This window comes from Phalacrocorax aristotelis, chromosome W (assembly GCF_949628215.1).
Source record: "Phalacrocorax aristotelis chromosome W, bGulAri2.1, whole genome shotgun sequence".
In the NCBI taxonomy this organism is placed as follows: domain Eukaryota; kingdom Metazoa; phylum Chordata; class Aves; order Suliformes; family Phalacrocoracidae; genus Phalacrocorax; species Phalacrocorax aristotelis.
In genome coordinates, this window is record NC_134310.1 from 10,036,544 (window position 1) to 10,062,151 (window position 25,608).

At 39.7% G+C, this 25,608-nt stretch overlaps 1 protein-coding gene across 3 annotated transcripts in view; it reads left to right on the forward strand.

Annotated features, from left to right (window-relative positions):
- LOC142049462 (single-stranded DNA-binding protein 2-like) overlaps window positions 1-23,163 on the forward strand; it is a 202,993-nt gene extending 179,830 nt beyond the window's left edge. For all 3 annotated transcript variants that reach the window (XM_075077202.1, XM_075077203.1, XM_075077204.1), the window contains 6 exons: window positions 302-356; window positions 3,504-3,574; window positions 5,265-5,343; window positions 12,977-13,005; window positions 17,868-17,966; window positions 22,581-23,163. In XM_075077202.1, the coding sequence (XP_074933303.1) occupies window positions 302-356; window positions 3,504-3,574; window positions 5,265-5,343; window positions 12,977-13,005; window positions 17,868-17,966; window positions 22,581-22,610 (363 nt within the window). In that variant the 3' untranslated portion in view covers window positions 22,611-23,163. The remainder of the gene's footprint in view (window positions 1-301; window positions 357-3,503; window positions 3,575-5,264; window positions 5,344-12,976; window positions 13,006-17,867; window positions 17,967-22,580) is intronic.
- The last annotated feature ends 2,445 nt before the right edge of the window (window positions 23,164-25,608 follow it).

Genomic DNA, 25,608 nt, shown 5'->3' on the forward strand with positions numbered 1-25,608 from the left:
ATAATTGTCTTAGATCCTGATCTAAGTACCCCTCTTGTCTCACTCACAGAATGATTCAGAGTTTTTGACTAATGTATCTTCTTGGATCCATAGATCTACATATATCAGAACTCTGTGCCAGAGCCTGCTGACCAGCGATGTTGTCTTAATGACTTGTTTTGCTATCTTATCAGAAGATGTGCATGCTTTTACCAGAGTAACTCATGACATTCATGATACTTTTTTTCTTTTGTACCATTTTCATTCTTGACTGTGGTAATTTTTTCCTTTCATGCTAACTGTTATTTTCTACCCTCTCTAGGGTCCTCCAGGAGGTGGAGGGCCACCAGGAACACCTATCATGCCTAGTCCAGCAGGTATTGAAATCTATTCAGAAAAAAAGGAAATAAAATTATAAGGGATTTTAGGAAGTACACAAATTTTTTTTTTTCAGATTTTTCTTTGCTATTAGTGCAGACAAAATGATAGATCCAATTGATACATTTTTCATGAAGGATCAGCTAATGAGAAGGTATTAGTTTTGTACTTTCTGTATCAGTGTTTTTCTTTCTGCTCTTTCCCTTTCTTTCTCTCCCTGCTGTGTTGCAGAGATACAAAGCCTTGTATCTGTGCAGTTCAAAGCAATTCATTACTCTGGCTCTTGAGCCCATGTTTTCTTGCATTATTTTAACAATAGCAAGGAAAAAAAGAAAGATCTTTGGTATTTGGTTTTGCTAATGTTCAGGACAATTCTTCCAGTTTAGAAATCAGGAGATTTTTGAATGCTGTGAAACAACTTCTATAGTACCCTATGTGATAAACCTTACCAATATATGGGTCTTTAGCTATGCATGACTTAGAAGCATGACTGCATCACATGGCTATATGTCATCTGACTGACAGCATGGTTATGCTGGACAGACTGCTCTCCTCTATCCTGCAATGGAGGAGTAAGGCCCCAGAGGAACCACCATCATGTCCTATTTGTGACCTGTTCCCAGAACTTCACTGTCCCATTGCTTCTCCAAGTTACATGATCTGTATCTTGGAATTCTGACCACATGGATATTTTAGTTATACAGATTGGCCACCATTCCTATTAAGGTTTAAAGAATCGAGGAGGAGGATGGGAGCATTCAGGACAGCTAGCTCAAGGCTTTAAGTTGGTCAACTAGATATAAGTATTTCCTTCCATAGATGTTCAGCAAAGTATCTGACATGAAGGAGGAACTGCAGGATATGGAGGATGCTCTCCTCCCATTGATATCATCAGATATCCGCTAAAAAGAAACTAATTACTTTTTGTGTAACCCAATATTCAGCAGATATTCAGACTCTTTTTGGCCAACATCTGTCTTTGTAACATACTTTGACCAGCTAAGAAGGACCTGTTCACCTCAATAATGCTATAGCATCCTCAGGCCTCACGTCCTACATATCCTTGCTGTCCTCTACAGCACAAGAGGGTAGGGAAGTTTTCTAACTTCCCATGAAAACTTACTGCACAGATGTAAAATCTTAATTCAGTACAATTCCAGGGATTTAAAATGTTACCTGAAATAAAAAGTAGGGCTTCCTTGTTCATATAATTAGTGAAAAAAGATAATTAATGTGAACTGGCATTTAAAAGGTAGAATATCTTTTAACATAAAAACAAATGCACAGACAGCCTGCACTTTTAAAAGTAGCCAGCACTGTAGTTATGGCATGTGTTAAAATGTCTGTGTGAACTTAAAATAAAACATCTACTGAGGAATTGTTTCTATTTTCAGTTAAAGAGGCTAAGATATCTTAAGGCCTCTGATTTCCAAAGTATAAAAACACTTGGACATTGGCCACCTAAGAATTTTGCAAAGGTCCAATCAATCTATATGTGTTTTTACAAGAGGCAGTAGAACTTAGGGTGAGCCAGGGTTATATATTTCAAAAGGAACTGGTCATTGATGAACTTATTGTCTACCTCCTTGAACATTAAAAAGAAATAACTTTTTATATGCTAATTTTACTTGTGATAACTTTAGGCTAAAAGCTTTTAGTTTCCCTCTTTTAAAATAATATATTTGAATGTCCTAGTGATGCATATTTCTTTGTATATAATGGAATTATTTACTCACCAAGGTTACATTAATTAACGCTTGGAAAACTGTATCAGAAAGATAAAGGAATAGACAAATACCTTGATTTTAACTGCCCTGAGTATGTACAAATGTATTCTTGCATGAGGTGAGGCTGCATTCCCAGTTCCAACACACATCAGTCTGGTCTAGGCTTTCTTGCTTTCACTACTTCTGACTCAAAAGTCCCTCATTTTGGAAAAAGATTTACAGCTGAGCAGTGTTTTTTTGTGTATGCTGTTAAGCTCAAAACTTGCAGTTCCAAGAGATGGAATAGTGTTTTGGAGGAACTAAGTATAGAACTACTTAGCTATTCTTTTACTCTTTTTGCACACACTTTTGTTACATGGCCTATCTCTTGTCAAGTTCCCTTGTAAAAGGTTTTTTCCTATTTTGTCTACCTATCTATCTGCTGTATTTTTTGCCTTCTTCTTACAAATGTTGATGAGGGGTATTAAGACTTTATGTGTGTGTTAGCAGTAGGGATAAGTTGGAGCTGGGAATGAATAATTTGTATCTACTAGTAGTTCTTAGGCACTGATTTCCTAAGGTCAACCAGAAGAGTTATGCGGGTTGTATTCTGTATGTCATTATTTAAATCTTGCATTTCGACTCTGGAGGTGCTTGAGTCTGAAAGCTCATGTACATTGATTGGAGGGAAAGGGCATATCTGTCCTCTGGTTCTAGGTGAAGTAATCCCAGACTGAGAAGCAGTATTGCTGTTTCAAACTTCTGGCAAGGCCCAGTGAAGCTCTTGGCATAACTTATAGCTTAGGCATCACATTGTGTCAATGTGGTTTTGTTGTTTTTGGATTCAGGTTGGTTTTGAAGCATTGCACCACACTGTACCATGGAGATACATTAGATAAAGCTGTCCTTAGAGAGGGGATCTTTGCACAATATTCCACTGAATAGTTAGATATATTCAAAATCTAATAGACGGACACAGATGAGAATAAAAGATTTTCATTCACTACGCTAACATGAAGGCTATATAAAGGAAGCTATTTATAATATTATTATTACAGATGGAAAACAAATTACAGGAAGTGTTGATAAGAGAGAAACTCCTGTTTTATAGAGTACGGAAGATGAGTGAAGTAATTTGGAACTCCAGGAAAAAGGGTTTAAGGAATTAAAACGTTACAGATACTTGGTGATTTAACTTTTTAACAGCCATGCATAAAAGTAGATTCTAGAAATAGTCACGAAGGAACAATTGCAATTTTTTTCTTTTGATAGCTCTATTGTGTGGTAGAAATAGATAAAAAGGGAATTAAATTTTCCATTATATTGCCACTGTTTATCAGTGATTCAGGAACAGAAATAATATGAACTAAATAACAAGAAATGTATTAGGTGAGTAGTTTTATGGAAAGGTATATATTAGCACTTAATATCTTATTACAGATTCAACCAACTCTGGAGACAACATGTACACTTTAATGAATGCAGTACCACCTGGACCCAACAGACCTAATGTAAATATGAATCTAGTTATATTTTTTTTAATTATACATCCTTGTTCTAACCAAACCACTACATTTCTATGTATCACATTATGTCCACTGTAGTCTTTTTAATGTTTCACAAATTGATCATGCCAGTGTGTGCAAAATAATGATTGGGGCCTATTTTTCTACATGGAAAAGACCTGAGGAGCATGTGCATGTGGCTATTGGGGATGACTTAGTTTGTCATACTGCAGTGCATTAGATTTCTGTACGATATTGCCCTCAGAGAAGGCCCTCAGAAAAGGGTAATGAAGTTGGTGAAGGGTCTGGAGAACAAGTCTTATGAGGAGAGGTTGAGGGAACTGGGGTTGTTTAGCCTGGAGAAGAGGAGGCTGAGGGGAGACCTTATTGTTCTCTACAGCTACCTGAAAGGAGGTTATAGTGAGGTGGGTGTTGGTCTCTTCTCCCAAGTTACTAGTGATAGGATGAGAGGAAATGGCCTCAAGCTGTGTCGGGGGAGGTTTAGATTGGATATTAGGAAAAATTTCTTTACTGAAAGAGTAGTCAGGCATTGGAATAGGCTGGTGGGATCATCATCCCTGGAGATGTTCAAAAACTGTGCAGACGTGGCAATTTGAGACATAGTTTAGGAGGCATGGTATTGTTGGGTTGACGGTTGGACTTGATGATCTTAGAGGTCTTTTCCAACCTTAATGATTCTATGATTTTACGTTTCTAATATGACACCATCCTAGGAGCTGCCATCAAGCATTAGTTTCTCCTGGCTTTAAAAATTTCATTATAAAAAAGTCTCTATGACTGAAGAGGGAGAAGAAAACTGTTAAAAGTGGCCCAGTATTATGTTTCCCTGCTATTCTGTAAAAAAGGATAAAATCAATACCTTTAAGAAGAAACAAACTTCCCTGTTTATCTAAATAAGGTGTCAAGAATGAAAGCTAATGATAACATTTAGGTATTTGCCTCATTAACTACCGTACTGGTGACTATTTTAGCCCAAACTTCATCAGTTCTAGAACTGACAAAAGTGGAATGTTTAGATGTAACTTGTTTCTTTTCTTATCTCTATCTATGTCTTCAATTTTGTTGTATTTATCTGATTAAAATCATATTTCATCTAATTACAGTCCATATTATGGTCCTTTTGAAAAAAAGGGCAATAAAACTTTAAGAATATAGATTTTTAGATATTGCTAAAACAGTATACAGTGAATTTTAGAAAATGTTTTGTAATGCTAATGCCTTTAAGTTTTTTAAGAACTTAAGGGTAATATCTTAAATCTGTAAGTAACTGATCATATTGCAAAGGTAATGCAGAGTAGTCTGTCAGTATAGATAGGGTGGGGTTTGAAAACTGTTGATTAATCACCTACTAGTTGAAGTGAATAGTAAAATTCTCTGTGATTTCAATGGGAGTAGAGTTAGGTCAGCACCTGCAGGTTTGAAAATCATGTACAAAGTATTAAAGTAGATTAGCCAGCCTACAGAAATGAGTTCCTCAAAAAAATTATGAAGTTAGCATTGGAAAAAAGTTTAAAAAACCTACACTTTTTGCAGTCATCATGTGGAAGACTTTCACTTGACTTTCACATTCAGAGATGCATTTTTCCTTTACCATTTTTTTCTGATGATTTTTTTTAAATTGGATTATCTTAAAAAATGTGCAGTAATATTTTTTTAATGTCTGATCTTTTTATAGTTTCCAATGGGGCCAGGGTCAGATGGACCTATGAGTGGACTGGGTGGAATGGATTCACATCATATGAATGGATCATTAGGTAATAATAGTAAATGTTATGAACGTTATGAATTTACAAAGACCAGTGCCATTTTCTATGACTAGTTCTCTAAGTTATGTGGGAGACTGTATGTTAAAATAAAAGCTAAAATAAAAGTTAAAATAAAATAGAAACATACATATTAAGATACTTTTTAAGCATATGAATTGGATTATATAATGCACCTCTGGAAGAAAAATACTATTTTTTTGATATAACGGAGTATAATTTTAATCCAGTTGTTTCAAATCACTCTATAAGCATACCATCGCAGTAATGTAGAACTGATAGCATAAGACCCGTTTTTCTTTGCCTCTCTTCTTCTTTCAAAAACTTGAGAAAGTGTCATTATGACATGCTGGTCTGAGTTCTTATCAAGTCCATGGAAGTTAGTTATTACACATATTGATGTATGTGTTAAGCTGGTTTTAGCTCATATTTTGATATACTTATTTGTATTATAATATATGTATTTATAATTAGCCTTCTGTCTGTTAAGTATTAGTTTTATTATTCCATCCCCATAAGCAGCTTCAGACAGTTGCCATTTTAGTGCATCAAGAAAGAACATGCATTCTTGTCAGGACATGCAGAGGCAGAGGAATAGAGTACTTCCTGTCTTTCGACACTATGGTTGTTGAATGACTCTTATCTAAGGGAGAAGCCTTACACAATATTACAAAACATGCACTGCTTTATCCCCTGACTATCCTAGCAAACTCTGTTCTTACCCTTTGCTGGATGGATGACAGACACTTGAAATGGATTTAAGCAACAATCTGCAGCTAAATAAATTGCATTTATGCCTTCCCCTTCCATACCCACAAGGTAAATAAATACCTTGTATTTATTTGTTCTCATAACATAACACCAAGCCAGTAACTCTGAATACAGTTTCTGTATTCTGTTCTTCACTTCTATCTGCACCAAGAAGTGTCATTCATATGAGCAACAGGGGGGAACCTCAGTCTGCAAAGACTTCATATGCCTTTTCTGTCCCCACTGTTGACCAGCAAGGTTCTCTTTTACTTCTGGGAGCTGGCCCTATGACAGAGGGCACCTGCAACACTGCTGAATAGCATTTTTCTTTATGTGGAAAAAACCAAGCAAGCTAAATACATGATGGGCAAGCAGAAGCCAAGCTGTCCTGTTCCCCCTGCTTCTATACATACCACCATGGTGGATGGAAAATTAGCACAGTTATAGAATCATAGAATGTAAGGAAGGGAGTTAGCAAAACTGCTACCCTGGACTTCAGAAGGGCAGACTTTCGATTGTTAAGGAGTCTGGTTAACAGAGTCCCTTGGGAGGCAGTCCTGAAGGGCAAAGGAGTCCAGGAAGGCTGGATGTTATTGAAGAAAGAAGTCTCAAAGGTGCAGGAGCAGGCCGTCCCCATGTGCCGTCAGTTGAGCAGGCAGGGGAGAAGACCGGCTTGGCTGAATAGGGAGCTTTGGCTAGAACGCAAGAAAAAAAAGGAGAGCTTACCACCTTTGGAAAAGGGGCAGGTGACTCAGGAGGACTACAAGGATGTTGTGAGGTTATGCAGGGAAAAGATTAGAAAGGCGAAGGCCCAGCTGGAACTTAAACTGGCCACCTCCATTAAAGATAACAAAAAATGCTTTTATAAATACATCAGTGACAAAAGGAGGGCCAGGGAGAATCTCCCTCCTTTGTTGGATGCGGAAGGTAACCTTGCTACAAAAGATGAGGAGAAGGCTGAGGTACTTAATGCTTTCTTTGCCTCAGTCTTTAATAGTAAGACTGGTCATCCTCGGGGTTGTTAGGCCCCTGTGCTGGGAGATGGAGATAGTATGCAGAATGAAGTCCCAGTTGTTGAAGAGGTGGCAGTCACCGACCTGCTCCTTCACCTGGATGTTCACAAGTCCATGGGGCCGGATGGGATCCACCCGAGGATACTGAGGGAGCTGGCAGAGGAGCTCGTCAAGCCACTCTCCATCATTTATCAGCAGTCCTGGTCAACCAGGGAGGTCCCAGATGACTGGAAACCAGCAAATGTGACGCCCCTCTACAAGAAGGGTCGGAAGGAGGATCCGGGGAACTACAGGCCTGTCAGCCTGACCTCAGTGCCGGGAAAGGTCATGGAGCAGATCATCTTGAATGCCATTACACGGCATGTGTGGGAAAACCAGGGGATCAGGCTCAGCCAGCATGGGTTTATGAAAGGCAAGTCCTGCCTCACTAACCTGGTCTCCTTCTATAATAAGGTGACCCGCTTTGTGGATGAGGGGAAGGCCGTGGATGTTGTCTACTTGGACTTTAGTAAGGCCTTTGACACTGTCTCCCACAGCATTCTCCTGGAGAAGCTGGCTGCTCACAGCTTGGACAAGTGCACCCTACGCTGGGTTAAAAACTGGCTGGACGGCCGAGCCCAGAGAGTAGTAGTGAATGGAGTCAAATTCAATTGGCATCTGGTCACGAGTGGTGTTCCCCAGGGCTCAGTGTTGGGGCCAGTCCTGTTCAGTATCTTCATTGATGATCTGGATGAGGGGATTGAGTGTACCCTCAGTATGTTTGCAGATGACACCAAGCTGGGTGGAAGTGTCGATATGCTGGAGGGCAGGAAGGCCCTACAGAGGGACCTGGACAGGTTGGATCGATGGGCCAGAGCCAACTGTACGGGGTTCAACAAGCCTCAGTGACGGGTCCTGCACTTGGGTCACAACAACCCCATGCAACACTACAGGCTTGGGGAGGAGTGGCTGGAGAGCTGCCTGCCAGAAAAGGACCTGGGGGTGTTGGTTGACAGCCCCCTGAACATGAGCCAGCAGTGTGCTCAGGCAGCCACGAAGGCCAATGGCATCCTGGCTTGTATCAGGAATATAGTGGCCAGCAGGACCAGGGAGGTGATTGTGCCCCTGTACTCAGCACTGGTGAGGCTGCACCTTGAATACTGTGTTCAGTTTTGGGCCCCTCACTACAAGAGGGACACTGAAGTGCTGGAGCGTGTCCAGAGAAGGGCAATGAAGTTGGTGAAGGGTCTGGAGAACATGTCTTATGAGGAGTAGCTGAGGGAGCTGGGGTTGTTTAGTCTGGAGAAGAGGAGGCTGAGGGGAGACCTTATCGCTCTCTACAACTACCTGAAAGGAGGCTGTAGCGAGGTTGGGGTCGGACTCTTCTCCCTAGTAACAAGTGATAGGATGAGAGGAAATGGCCTCAAGCTGCGCCAGGGGAAGTTTAGGTTGGACATTAGGAAAAACTTCTTCACCAAAAGGGTTGTCAAACATTGGAACAAGCTGCCCAGAGAGGTCGTGGAGTCTACATCCTTGGAAGTATTTAAAAGAAGGGTAGATGTGATGCTTGAGGATATGGCTTAGTGGTGGACTTGGCAGTGATAGGTTAGCGGTTGGACTCGATGATCTTAAGGGTCTCTTCCAATCTTAACAATTCTATGATTCTATGATTCTATGAATGGTTTAGGTTGGAAGGGGCCTTTAGAGGTCATCCAGTCCAACCCCCCTGCAGTGAGTAGGGGCATCTTTAAATAGATCAGGTTGCTCAGAGCCCTGTCCAACCTGACTTTGAATGTTTCTAGGGATGGGGCATCTACCACCTCTCTGGGCAACCTGTTCCAGTGTTTCACCACCCTCATTGTAAAAATTTTTTTCCTTATATCCAGTCAAAATCTACCCTCCTTTAGTTTAAAACCATTACCCCTTGCCCTGTCACAACAGTCCTTGCTAAAGAAGTTGCCCCCATCTTTCCTGTATTCTTCCTTTAAGTACTGGAAGGCCGCAATAAGGTCTCCCTGCAGCTTTCTCTTCTCCAGGCTGAACAACCCCAACTCTCTCAGCCTTTTTTCCTAGGAGAGGTGCTCCAGCCCTCGGATCATTTTTGTGGCTCTCCTCTGGACCCACTCCAACAGGTCCATGTCCTTCTTGTGCTGAGGGCTACAGAGCTGGACACACTACTCCAGATGGGGTCTCACCAGAGCAGAGTAGAGGGGCAGAATCACCTCCCTTGACCTGCTGTCCATGCTTCTTTTGATGCAGCCCAGGATATAGTTGGCTTTCTGGGCTGCAAGTGCACATTGTTGGCTTATGTCCACCTTCTCATTCACCAGTACCCCCAAGTCCTTCTCCACAAGGCTGCTCTCTAGCTCTTTATCCCCCAGCCTGTATTGATAACGGGGGTTGCCCCGACCCAGGTGCAGGACCTTGCACTTGGCCTTGTTGGACCTCATGACGTTCTCACAGACCCACCTCTCCAGCTTGTCCAGGTCTCTCTGGATAACATCCTGTCCTTATGGTATATCAACTGCACCACTCAGCTTGGTGTCATCTGCATCTTGCTGAGGGTACACTTGATCCCACTATGTCATTCATGAAGACATTAAATAGTACCAGTCCCAGTATGGACCCTTGAGGGACACCAGTGATCACCGATCTCCATCTGGACATTGAGCCATTGACCACTAACCTCTGGATGAGACTATCCAACCGATTCCTTATCCAACGAACAGTCCACACAACAAATCCATATCTCTCCAATTTACAGAGAAGGATGTTGTGGGGGACCTTGTCAAAGGCCTTACAGAAGTCCAGGTAGATGACATCTGTAGCTCTTCCCTTGTCCACTGATGCAGTCACTCCATCATAGAAGGCCACTTGGTTGGTTAGGGAGGACTTGCCCTTGGTGAAGCCATGCTGGCTGCCTCAGATCACCTCCCTGTCCTCCCTGGGCCTTAGCATAGCTTCTAGGAGGATCTGTTCCATGATCTTCCCAGGCACAGAGGTGAGGCTGACAGGATGGTAGTTCCCCAGGTCCTCCTTTCTACCTTTTTTAAAGATGGGCACAATGCTTCCCTTCTCCCAGTCCCCAGGGACTTCACCTGACTGCCATGACTTTTCAAATATCATGGAGAGTGGCTTGGCAACTACATCAGCCAATTCCCTCAGGACTCTGGGATGCATCTCATTAGGTCCCATGGACTTGTGTATATCCAGGTTCCTCAGGCAGTCATGAACCTGACCTTCCCTTACAGTGGGAGGTTCTTTATCCCCCTGGTCTCCATCCTGCCGTCCATCAGCTTGGGAGGGGTGAGGAGAGAGGTTACCAGTGAAGACTGAGGCAAAAAGGTTGCTGAGTACCTCAGCCTTCTCCTTATCTGTTGATACTAGGCCACCGTTCTTGTTCATTGTGGAGGGGTATGCTTTCTTTAACTTTCCTTTTCTGGTTGATGCACCTGTAGAAGCCTTTCTTGTTATTCTTTACATCCCTTGCCAAATCCAGCTCCAGCCATGCCTTGGCCCTCCTGACCCCATCTCTACACAACTGGGCAGCGTCCCTATACTCTTCCCACAATACCTGTCCCTGCTTCCACTGCCTGTGCAGTTCCCTCTTGCTCTTTAGTTTGACCAGCGTATCTCGACTCAGCCACGCTGGTCTCTTCCCTTCCTTGCCTGATTTCTTACACCTGGGAACTGACAGCTCTTGTGCTTTATAGAACGCGTCCTTAAAGATCTGCCAGCTCTCTTCTGTTCCCTTGTCCCTGAGGACCATTTCCCGGGGGTCCTGCTGACTAACTCCTTGAAGAGCTGGAAGCCCACTTTTCTAAAATTTAGGGTCCTGACTATACTCCTTTTTCCCATATCCCTCAGGTGTGTGAACTCCACTAATGTGTGATCGCTGCAGCCCAGGCTGCCTCCAATCTTAACGTTACCTATGAGCTCACTTGCATTGGTGACCATCAGGTCTAGTATTGCATCCCCTCGGGTAGGGCTGTCTGTTACCTGGCTCAAGAAGTTATCCTCAGTGCATTCTAGGAATCTCCTGGATTGCCTACAGTTCACCGTACTGCTCTTACAGCAGATGTCAGGGTGGTTGAAGTCCCCCATTATAACCTAGAAGCTGGAGACTGAGTCAGGAAGTATAAACAGGTAAGAAGGGAGAAATTGGAAAAAGCTATACCAAGATGAGGAAAAACTAAATCATCAACCATCACTTAGGAAATATATTCTGAGCAATTAAAATTCAACAAAATGCATCTAACTCCCAATAAAACTGTCTTATTTTCTTTGCAAGCAAGTCTCTGAAATTCCTATATTACTTTGCATAAGGCCATCTTGTGAGTTTATAGCTTTTCTTTACATATTACAATCCTAAAATGGATTGTTGCTTTAATTAATAATGATGCACATTATGTTCAAGTAAATGAAAACCTGTAAATTATAATTGCATCTTTTTCTGTTACTTATACTATCCCAAGAATTATTTCTCAGCTAAAAGGAAAATTACCATTGAAATTTACAGATGGATTTAATATGTACCTAGTTGGTTAGTTATTTTGTCTAGTGAAAATTATGTCATGTTTAGTCAAATTAACAACAACTGTTTTCTAAGGTTAATTTAATTTCTAAAATGGAGCCTGAGTTCTTTTAGGAATGTAAGACTGCAAGAGATCTCCTGCATTCAGTGCCATGCTGTAGTAGGCAGTTATGTCTCACAATCACAGGCATAAATTGGTCAAGCTCCATCTTGAACTTCTCTAGCTTCTTTGACCACAACCCTTCTACTGGATATGCCTCTGATGGTTAGAAAGAAATCTTTTTCTGATTTCCACTAAATTTTTTCCATGACAAAATGACTCTTCCTCTTCCTAATGTTTATATATCTGGTGTATTTATAGAAATCATATTCCTTCTTAGCCTTAATTTGCCTGGCTAAGTATACCAAGCTATTTCAATCTCCTCCCATAACGCCATTTTCTTGATTGCTTTTCTCTGACACTATTCCAGTCTGAATTTGTCTTTCCTGAAAATAGGTGATCAGAATTGTTTACTGTCTGTTGCTGCTAGAAATACTTTTCTTGATACATCCATCCTTAAATTATATTTCATTTATTCTTGGCTTCAACCAAGTGAGAGCTACAGCATATGAGAAAAATTCTTTTTGTTAGTCTTGCACTCATTATATTTAAATTTTTTTTGTTTCTATTACTCCAGTCCTCAGGATCACCTAATTTCTTCTGAAAGATATTATCATCAGTATTTGTAATGCATCCAAAGCTGATGTCATTTTAGCAAATTTCAGTAGTAGGCTTCTGCTTCTGGGGGCAAAGACAGACATTGATGAAACACACCCCAGCTGACTAGAGATTTTTCATTAAGAGTCTTCTGTGGAGTTTTGGGTAGCTGTAGTTCAGTAAAAATGGTGATAATTTTTGTCAGCAACATTAAGTTTTACTAGTTATCTATGAGTTTGCTTTTTTTTCCCCTCAAGCTGAAGCAACATCTTCCTCAGGTGTATGTGCCCAAAATGAATTGCAGTACCTGGCTAAGAGGACAGGGAGGTTGGACATAGCCTTTTATCAGTTGTGTCAGGCTGACTCATCCTAAAGGATGCCATTCAAGGAACTGATACAGATCAGAAATGTGTCCTTCATTCTTTTCTCCTTTTTTTTTTTTTTGCATTAGGTGTGTGCACAGAGAAAGGACTAACATTATTCACTACTGACTGTAAGCTTTTACTCAGAGAGACAGTGGGAAGGAAGGGAGATCAAGCACAGTTATGTTTTAACATACTGCTGTTACACTATATATTTTAGTATGAAAAATAAGCTCTTAGATTAATTACAGCTCAAAACTAATCGAATAATTATCTATTTTAATTTAAGGCTCAGGAGACATGGACAGTATTTCCAAAGTGAGTATCTAGTAAATTTTTTTTAATTTTTAGAATAATATTTCACTCTAAACATATTTTCATTGCCTCTGTTAAACTTTTTATTATGTATCTACACTTTCTGCTTGTCGGCTCTTTGGAGGTTGTGCAGACAGAATTAGCATTAATTGAACGTTTAAAAACAATATCTATAAACAATAGGGAGTATAAGTAGACATTTCTTACTGCATAACACTGTGTATTAATAAATGTGATTCACATATATCCAGTTAATAATCTGATTGATCGTGTTATAATCTTATAATCTGTTAAGACAAATGAACATAGTTTTAATAATCAATTCTAGTTGAATGCAAATTTGGGAAAATGTCATTAGGATGTTACTTTTATACACTGCATGATTCCTTTTGTCACCTCTGTAAGGCAACATTAATATCTTAATCACTAGTCTAAGTCCCTAAAAGCTAGATTAAAAAGTAGTTGCAAAAAAAAGCAGTGTTTTGATACAACTGTTAAACAGACATTAAATAGTAAACACAACCATAAAATAGTATATGCAAAATTGTTGCTGTACGCTTCTATGGGAGAACTTATCTTGGGCCACATATCTCTGGGACACAGGGTTCTACCCACCCTGGGGACAGTGATGCACAGACATCAATATGATGGATAGAAAATGTCTGTTTATTTAGCTGCGTCACACGCTTATATAGCTCTTGCACTTCCTGTTCCTGCCACTCCTATGGGGAGGAGTCTATCTTTCCGTCACATCCCGTGATCTTCCAGTCGCCGATCCCTGTCTATTCCCCTACATAAAATGAATGTGAGTTTAACCTGTAGGGTTTTTCCAGGTACAAAAATAGTATTGTGCTTGAATGTGTCATTTCTTCCATAAAAATAAAAATCTGCTACATCTGTAATCATTATTAATTTCGGGACTTATTCAAATAAGGAATTAATGAGCTTATTCAATGATAAAGTGGTAGAAATTTGTCCTTGTAAAATAGTTTTGTACTCAGCATCTTCAGATGTAACTGACTAAAACAAATAAAAATATAACTAAAATTGTCTCCCTGTATTTTTGTGCTTTTGATCTATAAATATAGAATTGAGGAAGGGATTGTTTCATTTAATATTTTATAACTCATTCATTTGAAATTGCTATAACAAAATTCTTATCCATCTTCCAAACCAAAAGGAATGAGAGTCTGAATTAATTGCCTGCATCTTTTGGTTGACCCAGGACTAAGCGCTACAGCGCTGTAGCTAGGTCTCTCTCAGTACAGACTTTGCCACTTTGAATCTGGCTAAGGCTTGTCTGCATGTGTTCTGGTCATACTAAGGATGTCAGTGTAGATGCTCTCTCAGGCTAGCACTGAGATATGATAATATACAAGGGAAGAAAATATTGGCCTAAATTCCTGTGGGTTAAAATAGAAGTTTGTAGTATGAATTAATTTAAAATTCACTTTCAAATGTTCAAAAAACAGGAAGTATTCCTCAATTAGTGATACAGTCCTTTTAAAACTCCATAGGTAATTATAGCCTCAGAACAACCTTCCATGGCCTTTCATGGAGAGTAGGACCTCAGCAGTATGCCTCTTAGGCCATTTTGGGGCTATGAGGGAAAAACATCTATAGAAGTGCTACAGTTTTGTAAGTTTTGAAGATCTGTACCATGTTCAGGCCCTGTGAAGAGTACAACAGTGGATTGAAATGACCATGTTGCCTTAGCTGTGCTGTGCTCAGGTGTGGAGTGGTAGATTCAATATATCTCCAATGAGATAATAAGCATACAGCACATTTTTAATCAGTGTCTATAATTTTTCTTCAGATTTTTTCTGAAAAATGCAGAATTTTTAGAGTAGAAAACATTTCCATTTGCTTGCCACTAAAACTATTTTTTAAAACCTGTATTCAACCCATTGGTATTAAGTATCAGCATATGCGCTAATATGATTATTAGAAAACCCGGATTCAAAAATTTACCTGGAAGTCTTTTAATTTGTGAACCTTAAATACACCATAGAAATCATATTTGATGCAAGTCTTTTTCAAATAGCTAAAAGAAAAGTGATGTTTACTTGGGAAGTAAGTGCTGTATTGTTATACCATTATATATAATAGATTTTAAATATCTTTTTCTGAGTAATACTCTGCCCAATATGCAGCCTTAATTGATACTGGTAAAAGTGTGTGGACAGTCTTGTATATATCATTAGCAATTTCATGTAGATAATAATAGATAATAGTATATAATACATTTGGAACTTGATTGGTGTCGTGGTTTAGCCCCAGTTAGCAACCAAGCACCATGCAGCCACTCGCTCACTCCCCCCTGGTGGGATGGGGGAGAGAATCAGAAGAGTAAAAGTGAGGTAACTCATGGGTTGAGATAAAGACAGTTTAATAGATAAAGCAAAAGCTGTGCACGGAAGCAAAGCAAAACAAGGAATTCATTCACTACTTCCCATGGGCAGGCAGGTGTTCAGCCATCTCCAGGAAAGCAGGGCTCCATCACGCTTAACAGTTACTTAGGAAGACAAACACCATTACTCCAAATATTCCCCCCTTCCTCCTTCTTCCCCCAGCTTTATATACTGAGCATGACATCATATGGTATGGAATATCCTATTGGTCAGTTTGGGTCAGCTGTCCTGGCTGTGCCCCCTCCCAGCTTCTTGTGTACCCGGTAGAGCATGGGGAGCTGAAAAAGTCCTTGACCAGTGTATGTGCTACTCAGCAACAACTAAAACAGCTCCACATTATCACTGCTGTTTCCAGCAAAAATCCAACACATAGCCCCATACTAGCTACTGTGAATAAAATTAACTCTATCCCAGCCAAAACCAGCATAACCTACCAAACATATTTGCCCATTCAGGTGGAAATGGTAATATTCCTTCAGGGGAATATGGTTAAAACTTAACAGCAGCCTTTCAGTAAGGAGACTTTATCTTTATTTAATATTTCCTATTTTTCACTTCAAGTTTGCCCCATTGCAGCCTCAGTTACACTAAATTAAGACTGCAGGCAGGTATTTCCAAAGTATGACATACTTTGCTTTTTTTAAAGAAACTTCATAAATTTTTAAGCTAACAGAAATGCTGTATTAGGTTTGTAATTGAGAATTAACAGGAGAAAAAAGGACAAATTCATTTATGATTCTTACAGATTTTATAATTTGGTCACTTTGATCAAATGTTCTACTTTGAGTTATATTTTGTTAGCCTACCCATTAACTATACTAGATTTGTGTTAAGCCTGCTTAAACTTTAAGCCTGATGTATTTTTATATGTACAGATATGTACATATGTATAATTTATATGCTGTATTTGTAAATCTTGTGATTAATTGTTCTGGATTAAAAAAATTAAAAAAAAAATTCAAGGGAAGAACTGTGATAGACATAGTAAATGTTTTACGAAGTTCATAATTTCACTCCCCCTTTTCCCTGACTCTTCCTTTTCCATCACAAAGCCTGTATTAATAGGAGTCTAATTCTAATTAATAGGAGTCTAATTTCCATCCAACTGTGATGGAAAGAGTATCATCTATGCTCTAGGCGTGGTAGGGTACCACAAATTAACTTTGTAAACACACCTAACTATTTAGAACCATAGACCAATAGAATCATTAAGGTTGGAAAAGACCTCTAGGATCATCAAGTCCAACCATCAACCCAACACCACCATGTCTCCTAAACCATGCCCTGAAGTGCAACATCTACATGTCTTTTAAATACCTCCAGGGATGGTGACTCCACCACCTCTCTGGGCAGCCTGTTCCAATGCCTAATCACTCTTTCAGTGAAGAAATTTTTCCTAATATCCAATCTAAACCTCCCCTGATGCACCTTGAAGCCATTTCATTCTATTGCTAGTAACTTGGGAAAAGAGACCAACACCCACCTTGCCACAACCTCCTTTCAGGTAGTTGTAGAGAGCAATAAGGTCTCCCCTCAGCCTCCTCTTCTCCAGACTAAACAACCCCAGTTCCCTCAACCTCTCCTCATAAGACTTGTTCTCCAGACCCTTCACCAGCTTCTTTGCCCTTGTTTGAACACGCTCCAGCAACTCAATGTCCTTCAGTTATTGATGCTGAATTATTTCTGTGACAATTATCTAGTTTTGTTCTTTCTGGGACTAACTGAAAGCATTTTCTGAACATTATAGAGGTGGTTGTGCAGGATCACTTCCATAAGAAAAGAATTTACCTTCAGGAGTCTTTGTATTGTTATTATTCATTAGCATTTCACTTGCACCTAGACACTCAAAAAGTAGATGAAGACCCTATTGCATTATGCTGTGTGCAAGCAAATAGCAAAAGTACAGCTCCTCTTGAAAATATTTGCAAGGCCAATCTTGTGGCTGGATGTTATTCATGAGTCTTTTATCTAATACTCTTGTTAACTCATTTATCTATAAACTCAGTATATAACTGCTCTTGATGAAGTGGTTTCGCAACTCAAAATCTGAACTAGAAGTTATTTCAACAAACTACACACTATGAACAAATACTTCAAATACAGGCCTTGATTTGCGAAGGTCTGTGTAGACCAGATCTCTCCCCATGTCTACCTTTAAGTACATATTCTGAACTCACATATTTCAAGGCACATGCTCATATACCACTGATTTGACCATACTGATTTAGTTTCAGAGCTAATGCTTATTCCTACCATTTATACTTTTTCCCAACTTCAGAGGAGAAAATACTTCTATGCAGGTTAAAATTTGCAATTGAAACATAGAGAACTCTAGAAACACTTATCTCTAATTCCAGTGCATTTTATAGATACTCTTTTGACATGCTAGGTGAAGCTGGGGAAGGAACTGAAATCTTCAACATTTAATCTGCATTTTAAAATCTTGTTTAACAGAACTCTCCCAGTAATATGAGCATGAGTAATCAGCCTGGCACTCCCAGGGACGACGGTGAGATGGGTGGAAATTTCCTGAACCCTTTTCAGAGTGAGAGTGTAAGTATTTAAGTAGTTATTTACTTGGCAAAACTTAATCCCTGATCTTTTATTTTAAAAAGGAAAAATAACAGACAGAACAAACAGTTTTGTAGCGCACTGGTAATGCAATGCTGCACCTTCTGTGGCTTTTTACTAGCTTCTAACATTATACTATTGATTCACTAAAAAGTTGTGCCAAATACTGTTAGAAGTTTCTAGTACATAGAGGATAACTTCCTAATCCAGGTGATAGACAGCCCAACCAGAGGAGAAGCGTTACTGGACCTGTTGCTCACTAATGCAAAGGAACTTACTGGAGAGGACAAGATTGGCTGTAGCGTGCCATGGTGGAATTCATGGTCTTAAGATCCCTTAAGGGATCTTAGGCCAGGTGAGAAGTATAGTCAGGACCCTAAAATTTAGGAAAGTGAACTTTCAGATGTTTAAGGATTTAGTGGGTGGGAACCCCTGGGAAACTGCCTTCAGGGATAAAGGAGCAGAAAAGTTCTGGCAGCTCTTAAAGGACATTTTCCTTAGAGCACAAGAACTGTGGATTCCCATGTGCAAGAAAGCAGGAAACGAAGGCAGTTCATTCTGGAGATCATCTCCAGGCATGTAGAGGAAAAGAAGGTTATCAGAAGTAGTCAACATGGATTCACCAAGGGGAGATCATGCTTGACCAGCCTGATAGCCGCCTATGATGGCATGACTGGCTGGGTCGATGAATGGAGAGCAGTGGATGTTGTCTATCTCAACTTCAGCAAGGCTTTTACCACTGTCTTCCATAACACCCTCATAGGTAAGCTTAGGAAGCATGGGTTAGATGAGAGGACAGTGAGGTGGATTGAGAACTGGCTGAACAACAGAGCTCAGAGGGTTGTGATCAACAGGACAGAGTCTGGTTGGAGGCCCGTAACTAGCGGTGTTCCCCAGGGGGCTGTACTGGGTCCAGCCCTGTTCAATATATTCATCAGTGACGTGGACAAAGGGACAGAGTGTACCCTCAGCAAGTTTGCTGATGATACAAAAGTGGGAGGAGTGGCTGATACACTGGAAGGCTGTGCTGCCATCCAACGAGACCTGGACAGGCTGGAGAGCTGGGCAGAGGGGAACCTCATGAAATTAAACAAAAGCAAGTGCAAGGTCCTGCACCTGGGGAGGAACAACCCCATGCAGCAGTACATGTTGGGGGTTGACCTGGTGGAAAGCAGCTCTGATGAGAAGGACCTGGGAATGCAAGTTTACTGTGAGCCAGCACTGTGCCCTTGTGGCCAAGAAGGCCAACAGTATTCTGGTGTGCATTAAAAGGAGTGTGGCCAGCAGGTCAAGGGAGGTTGTCTTCCCCCTCTACTCCACCCTAGTGAGGCCACATCTGGAGTACTGTGTCCAGTTCTGGGCTCCCCAGGTCAAGAAAGACAGGGAACTACTGGAGAAAGTCCAGCAGAGAGCTACCAAGACGATCAGGGGACTGGAGCATCTCCCTTATGAGGAAAGGCTGAGAGACCTGGGCTTGTTTAGCCTGGAGAAGAGAAGACTGAGGGGGGGATCTTATCAAGGGGCAATAGGCTCAAATTGGAACACAGGATGTTCCACCTGAATATGAGGAAAAACTTTACTGTGAGAGTGACAGAGCACTAGAACAGGCTGCCCAAAGAGGCTGTGGAGTCTCCTTCTCTGGAAATATTCAGAAGCCTGCCTGGATGCAGTCCTGTGCACCCTGGTCTATGTGTACCTGCTCAAGCAGGTGGGTTGGATGAGATGACCACCAGAGGTCCCTTCCAACCCCTACCATGCTGTAATTCTGTGAAGTTGTGCTGAAACTGAAAAATGTAGGAGGTGTAGGTTTACTGCAGAAGCTCTTTTTCTAGATTAAGAGGTCAACTGTCAATGAACGTTAAATCTGTTGAGCAATAATAATTATGCCATACATGTTCAGTAATGCGCAATGGGCATTTGTCAGGCAATAGCTGAACAGCCAGATACACATAGTTGGCAAATCTTTACATCTGAATGTTTAAGTTTTTGGTTTTTCAGACTTTGACTCCTGAACCATGTGTTTTGCCGGGCAGTAATGTATTTTAGAACAGGATTCATACTGAAGTATATAATTAGAGCACCAGGAGATCTTATGTTGAAAAGATGTAGCATGCATTTTAGAGCAGAGAAGGCAAAGATGCCCTCTAGTGTTCATCCTGGGAAAAAAATATTTTAAAATGGAAAATGTTTGAGGCAGCAAAACATAGTCTAAAATACATTACAGAGCAAGACTAGTATTTTAATACTCATGTGCCTGAAGTTGGGTTTCTAAATCCACGTTTAGGTTCCTATATAGAAGTGGCCTGATTTTTCAGAAGTGCTGAGCAACTTCAACACTTCTGTTCTTACTGGAAATCACTGCTGTTCAGCAGTGAGTGCAACTCCATTAACTATGCCAGTGGTGATATTTATCTCATAAATTATTAAAACTAAACAGTTTATCTTAGATCACACAACAGTCAAAGTTCACAGCAAATTTCATGAAAATCAGATGTCGGGGTGGTTGCTTTGTAAACTAGTGAAAAGGCAGAGGGAGCATTTTATGCATTTTAGCTGTTTGTGTCCTCATAAAGAGGGCACATGTTCAGATTGTTTGGAGGATTGGAGAAAACTGATTTCTACAAAGCAAAACGACTGATGTTTCAAAATCTGCAGAAAAAGCAGTAACCACAAAATCTCCATTAAATGTGATCCTTAGTCATGGTAGTCCATGTTATGTCTCAACTCAGCATACTTTACTTGTGCTGAGGACAAACAGTATGATTCAGCAGGCAGACCAGTTCACCAAACCAAACTCATTAAAAGAAGGACATCAATTGGACTCAAAAAATTAGTTTTCTCAGACGCTTACTACTTATTTGATTCTAGATACTCCTACTTCTCCTACCTGAATGAATCTGGGACCCAACTAGTAAGATAAGCTTTTCTGGGTCCACTATGAAAGGGCTCAGCACATGATGGGAGTAAGCCCTAAAGCAGACAAACCATCAGAGACATGATATGGGACAAAATGGTTTTTACCCAAGTGGTCCATTCTATGCAGTTTATATGACAGTGAAGACCCATCCAAAGTGCTTTTTCTGAATATGTTTTAAAACTTAGAAATGGCCACCTCAAAAATTTAGGTTTGGTAGGGTTTTTTAATTGCATATTTGTTTTTGCCAAGGCAAATTAATATCTTTCTGTTTCTCGTATCAGTTTTCATAACACTAATATTTCTTGCATTTGAACGTACTTAGAAGATTTTAGGCCAATCAAGTATTTCTGCAGCCTGTAAGTTTCAAATAAAATACAAATTAAAATAAGCATATAAATGTGCATTTGTATTAGGCATTGTGGTGTCCCATTGTTTCTTTGTAATGAAGTATTGCTAATTTGAGGGCAGCTATAGCTTGTATTAGGGCTGAAGTTCAATTTGTGTTACAATAATAATGTAACATGGTGACTGAATTTTCAGTTTACATAAAGAATAATAACCACTGATACTTGATTCAGCTTGCCTCATGTCGTGGTTCAGCCTCAGCTGGCAACTGAACACCACGCAGCCGCTCGCTCACTCCCCACCCCACCCCTGTGGGATGGGGAAGAGAATCGGACGAGCAAAAGAACTTGTGGGTTGAGATAAGCACAGTTTAATAATTACAATAAAAATGATGATGATAAATGATTATGATAATAATGACAATAATGTTAATATAATAAAAGGGAAAAGGAAGGAAAGGGAAATAAAAAGGGAGAAAACCACGGAAACACAAATGATACAACTGCTCACCACCCGCCGACCAACGCTGCCCGTCCCCGAGCTGCAATTGCTTCCTCTCTCCCCCGGCCAGCTCCTCCCAGTTAACATACTGGGCATGACATTACATGATATGGAATATCCCTTTGGTCAGTTTGAATCCGCTCTCTTAGCTGTGCCCCCTCCCCTCCCGGCTTCTTGTGCACCCAGCAGAGCATGGGAAGCTAGAAATGTCCTTGACTAGTACAAGCGCTACCCAGCAACAGCCCAAAACATCTGTGTGTTATCTCAACAGGGTTTTTTTTCCATGCTAATTTCAAAGCACAGCACTATACCAGCTAGAGTGAAGAAAATTAACTCTATCCCAGCTAAAACAATGACACCTCATAAAATCATAATACAGGATTTTAAAATAAGCCAAAAACCTAGTTTAAGTCCAGTCAGATGTATCTTCACCTTTTTCCCATCAAGTAGTAAAAAGCCCTTCAAAATAGTTATGTGGTTCAGTGACCACAAAAGTAGCTGCTCTGCTATCTTGCCCAACTAAATCCCTCCAGTAGCCAACACTGACCAGTAAAAGGCAGGAAAAGCATCAGTGAAATATTGATTCATCACACTACCCGGGTAGCAGTGCCCAACACTGAAATTGACAAGTGAATTGATTTCATCAGCAATCGCTTTATTTTTACACAATATGATACCACAAAATGAACTACAGCATTAGCATGTGCTATAGTACAAATTTAGGAGAAAATTCAAATAGCATGTTGACATTTAAACTCACTTCCTTTGTCCAAAAGTGGTTTTAGTTACCTGGGAAAGAACTGTTGTTAAAATGTGGATTCTTCTTTTTTCAGTACTCCCCTAGCATGACAATGAGTGTGTGATCTGCTACCAAGTCACCTCATGAAGACCACAGTGAGTTGGCTCTCTCCAAAGAGCTACTACAGAAGAAAATTATTTGTCCCAGTGCATAGTTTAACAAAAGGATCTCAGACACAATCAGAACCACCATTTTTTTCCTACCATCTCCCCAGTTTTGTCAAGAAATTGGGTCCCAAACATGATTGAGACAACAGTAGAGTGGCGTAACAGAATTGCCCAAGATGGAACATTTATCTATGTAAATATATGGGTTAATGTATTTGTATATATGTGTGTGAGAGATACAGAAATGCACACATACATATATAAACCTGCAAGACATTGTAAAATATTGTCACATGACATCTTAAGTAGAAATGAGGAGTAGGGACTTTTATTCCATCTTTTTTTTATTACTACATTTTAGTTATTAAAGTTTGCTTTCCTTCTTCCCTCCTGAACTGTTTTATGTTGCATATATCACTGCTTTATAAGTTATTTTTAAGGTGAACTCAAATGATAAATTCTTCTGATTTTGTAAATGTCTGCCATAGGAATAAAATTGCTTATAAGAGCTTTCATTAATTTGTGTTTGATACCAGTTACCCTGTGAATCACAAACTGTACTATCTTAAGGAATAGGAGAAAGCATAATTTTTGGAGGAATTTAATAATTTTCACCTAGTTTGGTTTTTTTTTATACTTTGCCTTTAAAAAAAGAAGCACTGAAAGTTCTTCTTTAATTGAAGCCTAATATCTGCAATATCTATTTTAAATGGAAGCCTGAATTTGATACAAGCTTCTCAGTTTATATAGAGTACTATAAGTTTATTGTGAGTTCCAATTGCTATAGAATCTAGCAATAAAGTATCAGGGCTTCTTCTGCTCTTGGAAATTAGTTTTCTGTTTAGCATGATCTTCCATGGGGTTGGTAGTGGAAATACAGTAGAGTCCTTATTACTGAAATATTTTCTGACAATTTACCATTATGTTTCCCCTTTTCAATGATTCTCAACTGAATTGTAACAATCCATAAGCCTGATTAGAAACAGCATCTCCCAAGCCCATTCAGAAAATCAGATCACCCTGGTACTTCAATATGCATTTTTTACTAGGTTTATCAAGCTGAAACTCCCTACCCCCACAACTTTCCAGTAAGCAGCCATTTTTGTGAACCAAAATGATTGGGTAAACTTTTTATGACTACTAGCCTTGTGAGGGTCCTATCTTTTGCTATAAACATAAGAGGAACAAAGGTCTGAGCCATTTCATAAAGAGGTTGGCGTATTGAACATGAAAGCTTGGGATAGAATGAAGAAAAGGTATATGGCCTTAAAGGAAAAGCTTCTAGAAGCAGTTTCCTGTCTCCTCAAGCACGGTTCTAAAACCAAGATTATAGTAAATTTAGTTCCTAATGACTTCCAGCTCCCCCAAGAAAATGAAAGCTTGCAATTGTGTAGTGGTCAAAAGATTGATGGTCAGCAATGCAGACACAAAGTGGCTGAACTAAAATTCATGCCACAGACAAAGAGCAAAGATCTTACCTTGGGTTTTGCATACAGAAGAGCCACTTACATAGGGGAAACAGTTCTGAGATATGTCTATGCAGTCTTGTAAGGAGATTTTTTTTTTCATGAAGTTGTGATGAAGAGGTATATGTAATGGGGTCATTGTGAAGGTAGATGCACATAATGATGTGTAAGGTGAACTACAATCTCCTAACTAATTTTTATTTTTATATATAATATATATGAAAATCAAAACATGTAATAATTTTTACTCTTGTTAGGACTATTCAAAGATGAAACTCTTGGAGACAGGGTCTTACTTAAAATTATGTTAAAATGTCAAAGATTTTGGTGGCATTACTTTTTGTTAATAATAACTACTTTGATCAGTTGTAATCATAAACTAGATCGTCATTATATGGTTTTGTTGACTTTATTCCCAGTGATTATGAAGGTTGAATTCGTTTGTCTTTGGAAAACAGTTTGTTGCTGTCTCAAAAGATGCCAGAAGCCCCTACTATTGATTTGATTTATAAAAAGATAAAATGAGATTTCAGTACCTGAGATCCTGAACTTGACTGTCACTAATACCACTGGTTTCAGTGGCTTATGACTCCTGTGCACCCCAGCTTCTACCATAAGTAGTGCAAAGGTCAGGTGTGCTTTCAGCCTACATTTGGCATCTGTATTATCCTTTTTGGTAGTCTTCTAAGAAGGACTTTAGGACTCTATTCTGCCCAGTTTCAGTCATATGATGTTACTGCAACTGGACTAAGATGGATATGTCTGGACTATGCATCAAGTACCAAAGCCCATTCACACACCAGGTAAGTGTGTCCTCAAGTGAGCTCTTAAACTGTTGAGTACATCTGGAGTCTGATGTGTATCCCTAGGAGAACACCCTGTACTGTCTCAAGACAAGCCAGGGCTCTTGCAGTCAAGCAGTGTGTCCAGTGACCATGCAAAAACTGGTCTTGATGGCATCACTGAGGGCTCTCTTACAAAACAGAGTGCATGCCACCACTGGAGCTTCTCACACTTGCAAAATTAAGCTGAATCAGGATCTAGTACTAATCAGAAACTGAACTTTTTGTCTTTTTGAATTTGCTGATATCTGCAATAGTTTAGCTTATAGGCACCTGTTAAGGAAAAAAAAATCTGATCATTAAATTAAAAATGGGCAAATAAGAACACAGAATATAATATGCCCTTTAAAATGGAACTGTCAACACATACTGAATAGTATTACCAAAATATGTTATCCTAATTTAACTACAAGAGCATAACATCCTTTCAGTCACATAATTTTTCTTCTGTAATTCTTTTGAACTCCCTTCTATACAATTTTTCTTACTACCAGCATATGTTTCCCCTTTCCATTTCCTTTCCAAAACATTTACATTAAATTTAACATTGTTGCATTGTTCTTACAGCATTAAACTCAGTATATATGCTGACAGCTTCAAAAAGAACAGGACTGAGCCCTGCTTCTTGTAGGCTAGCATTCTATGCC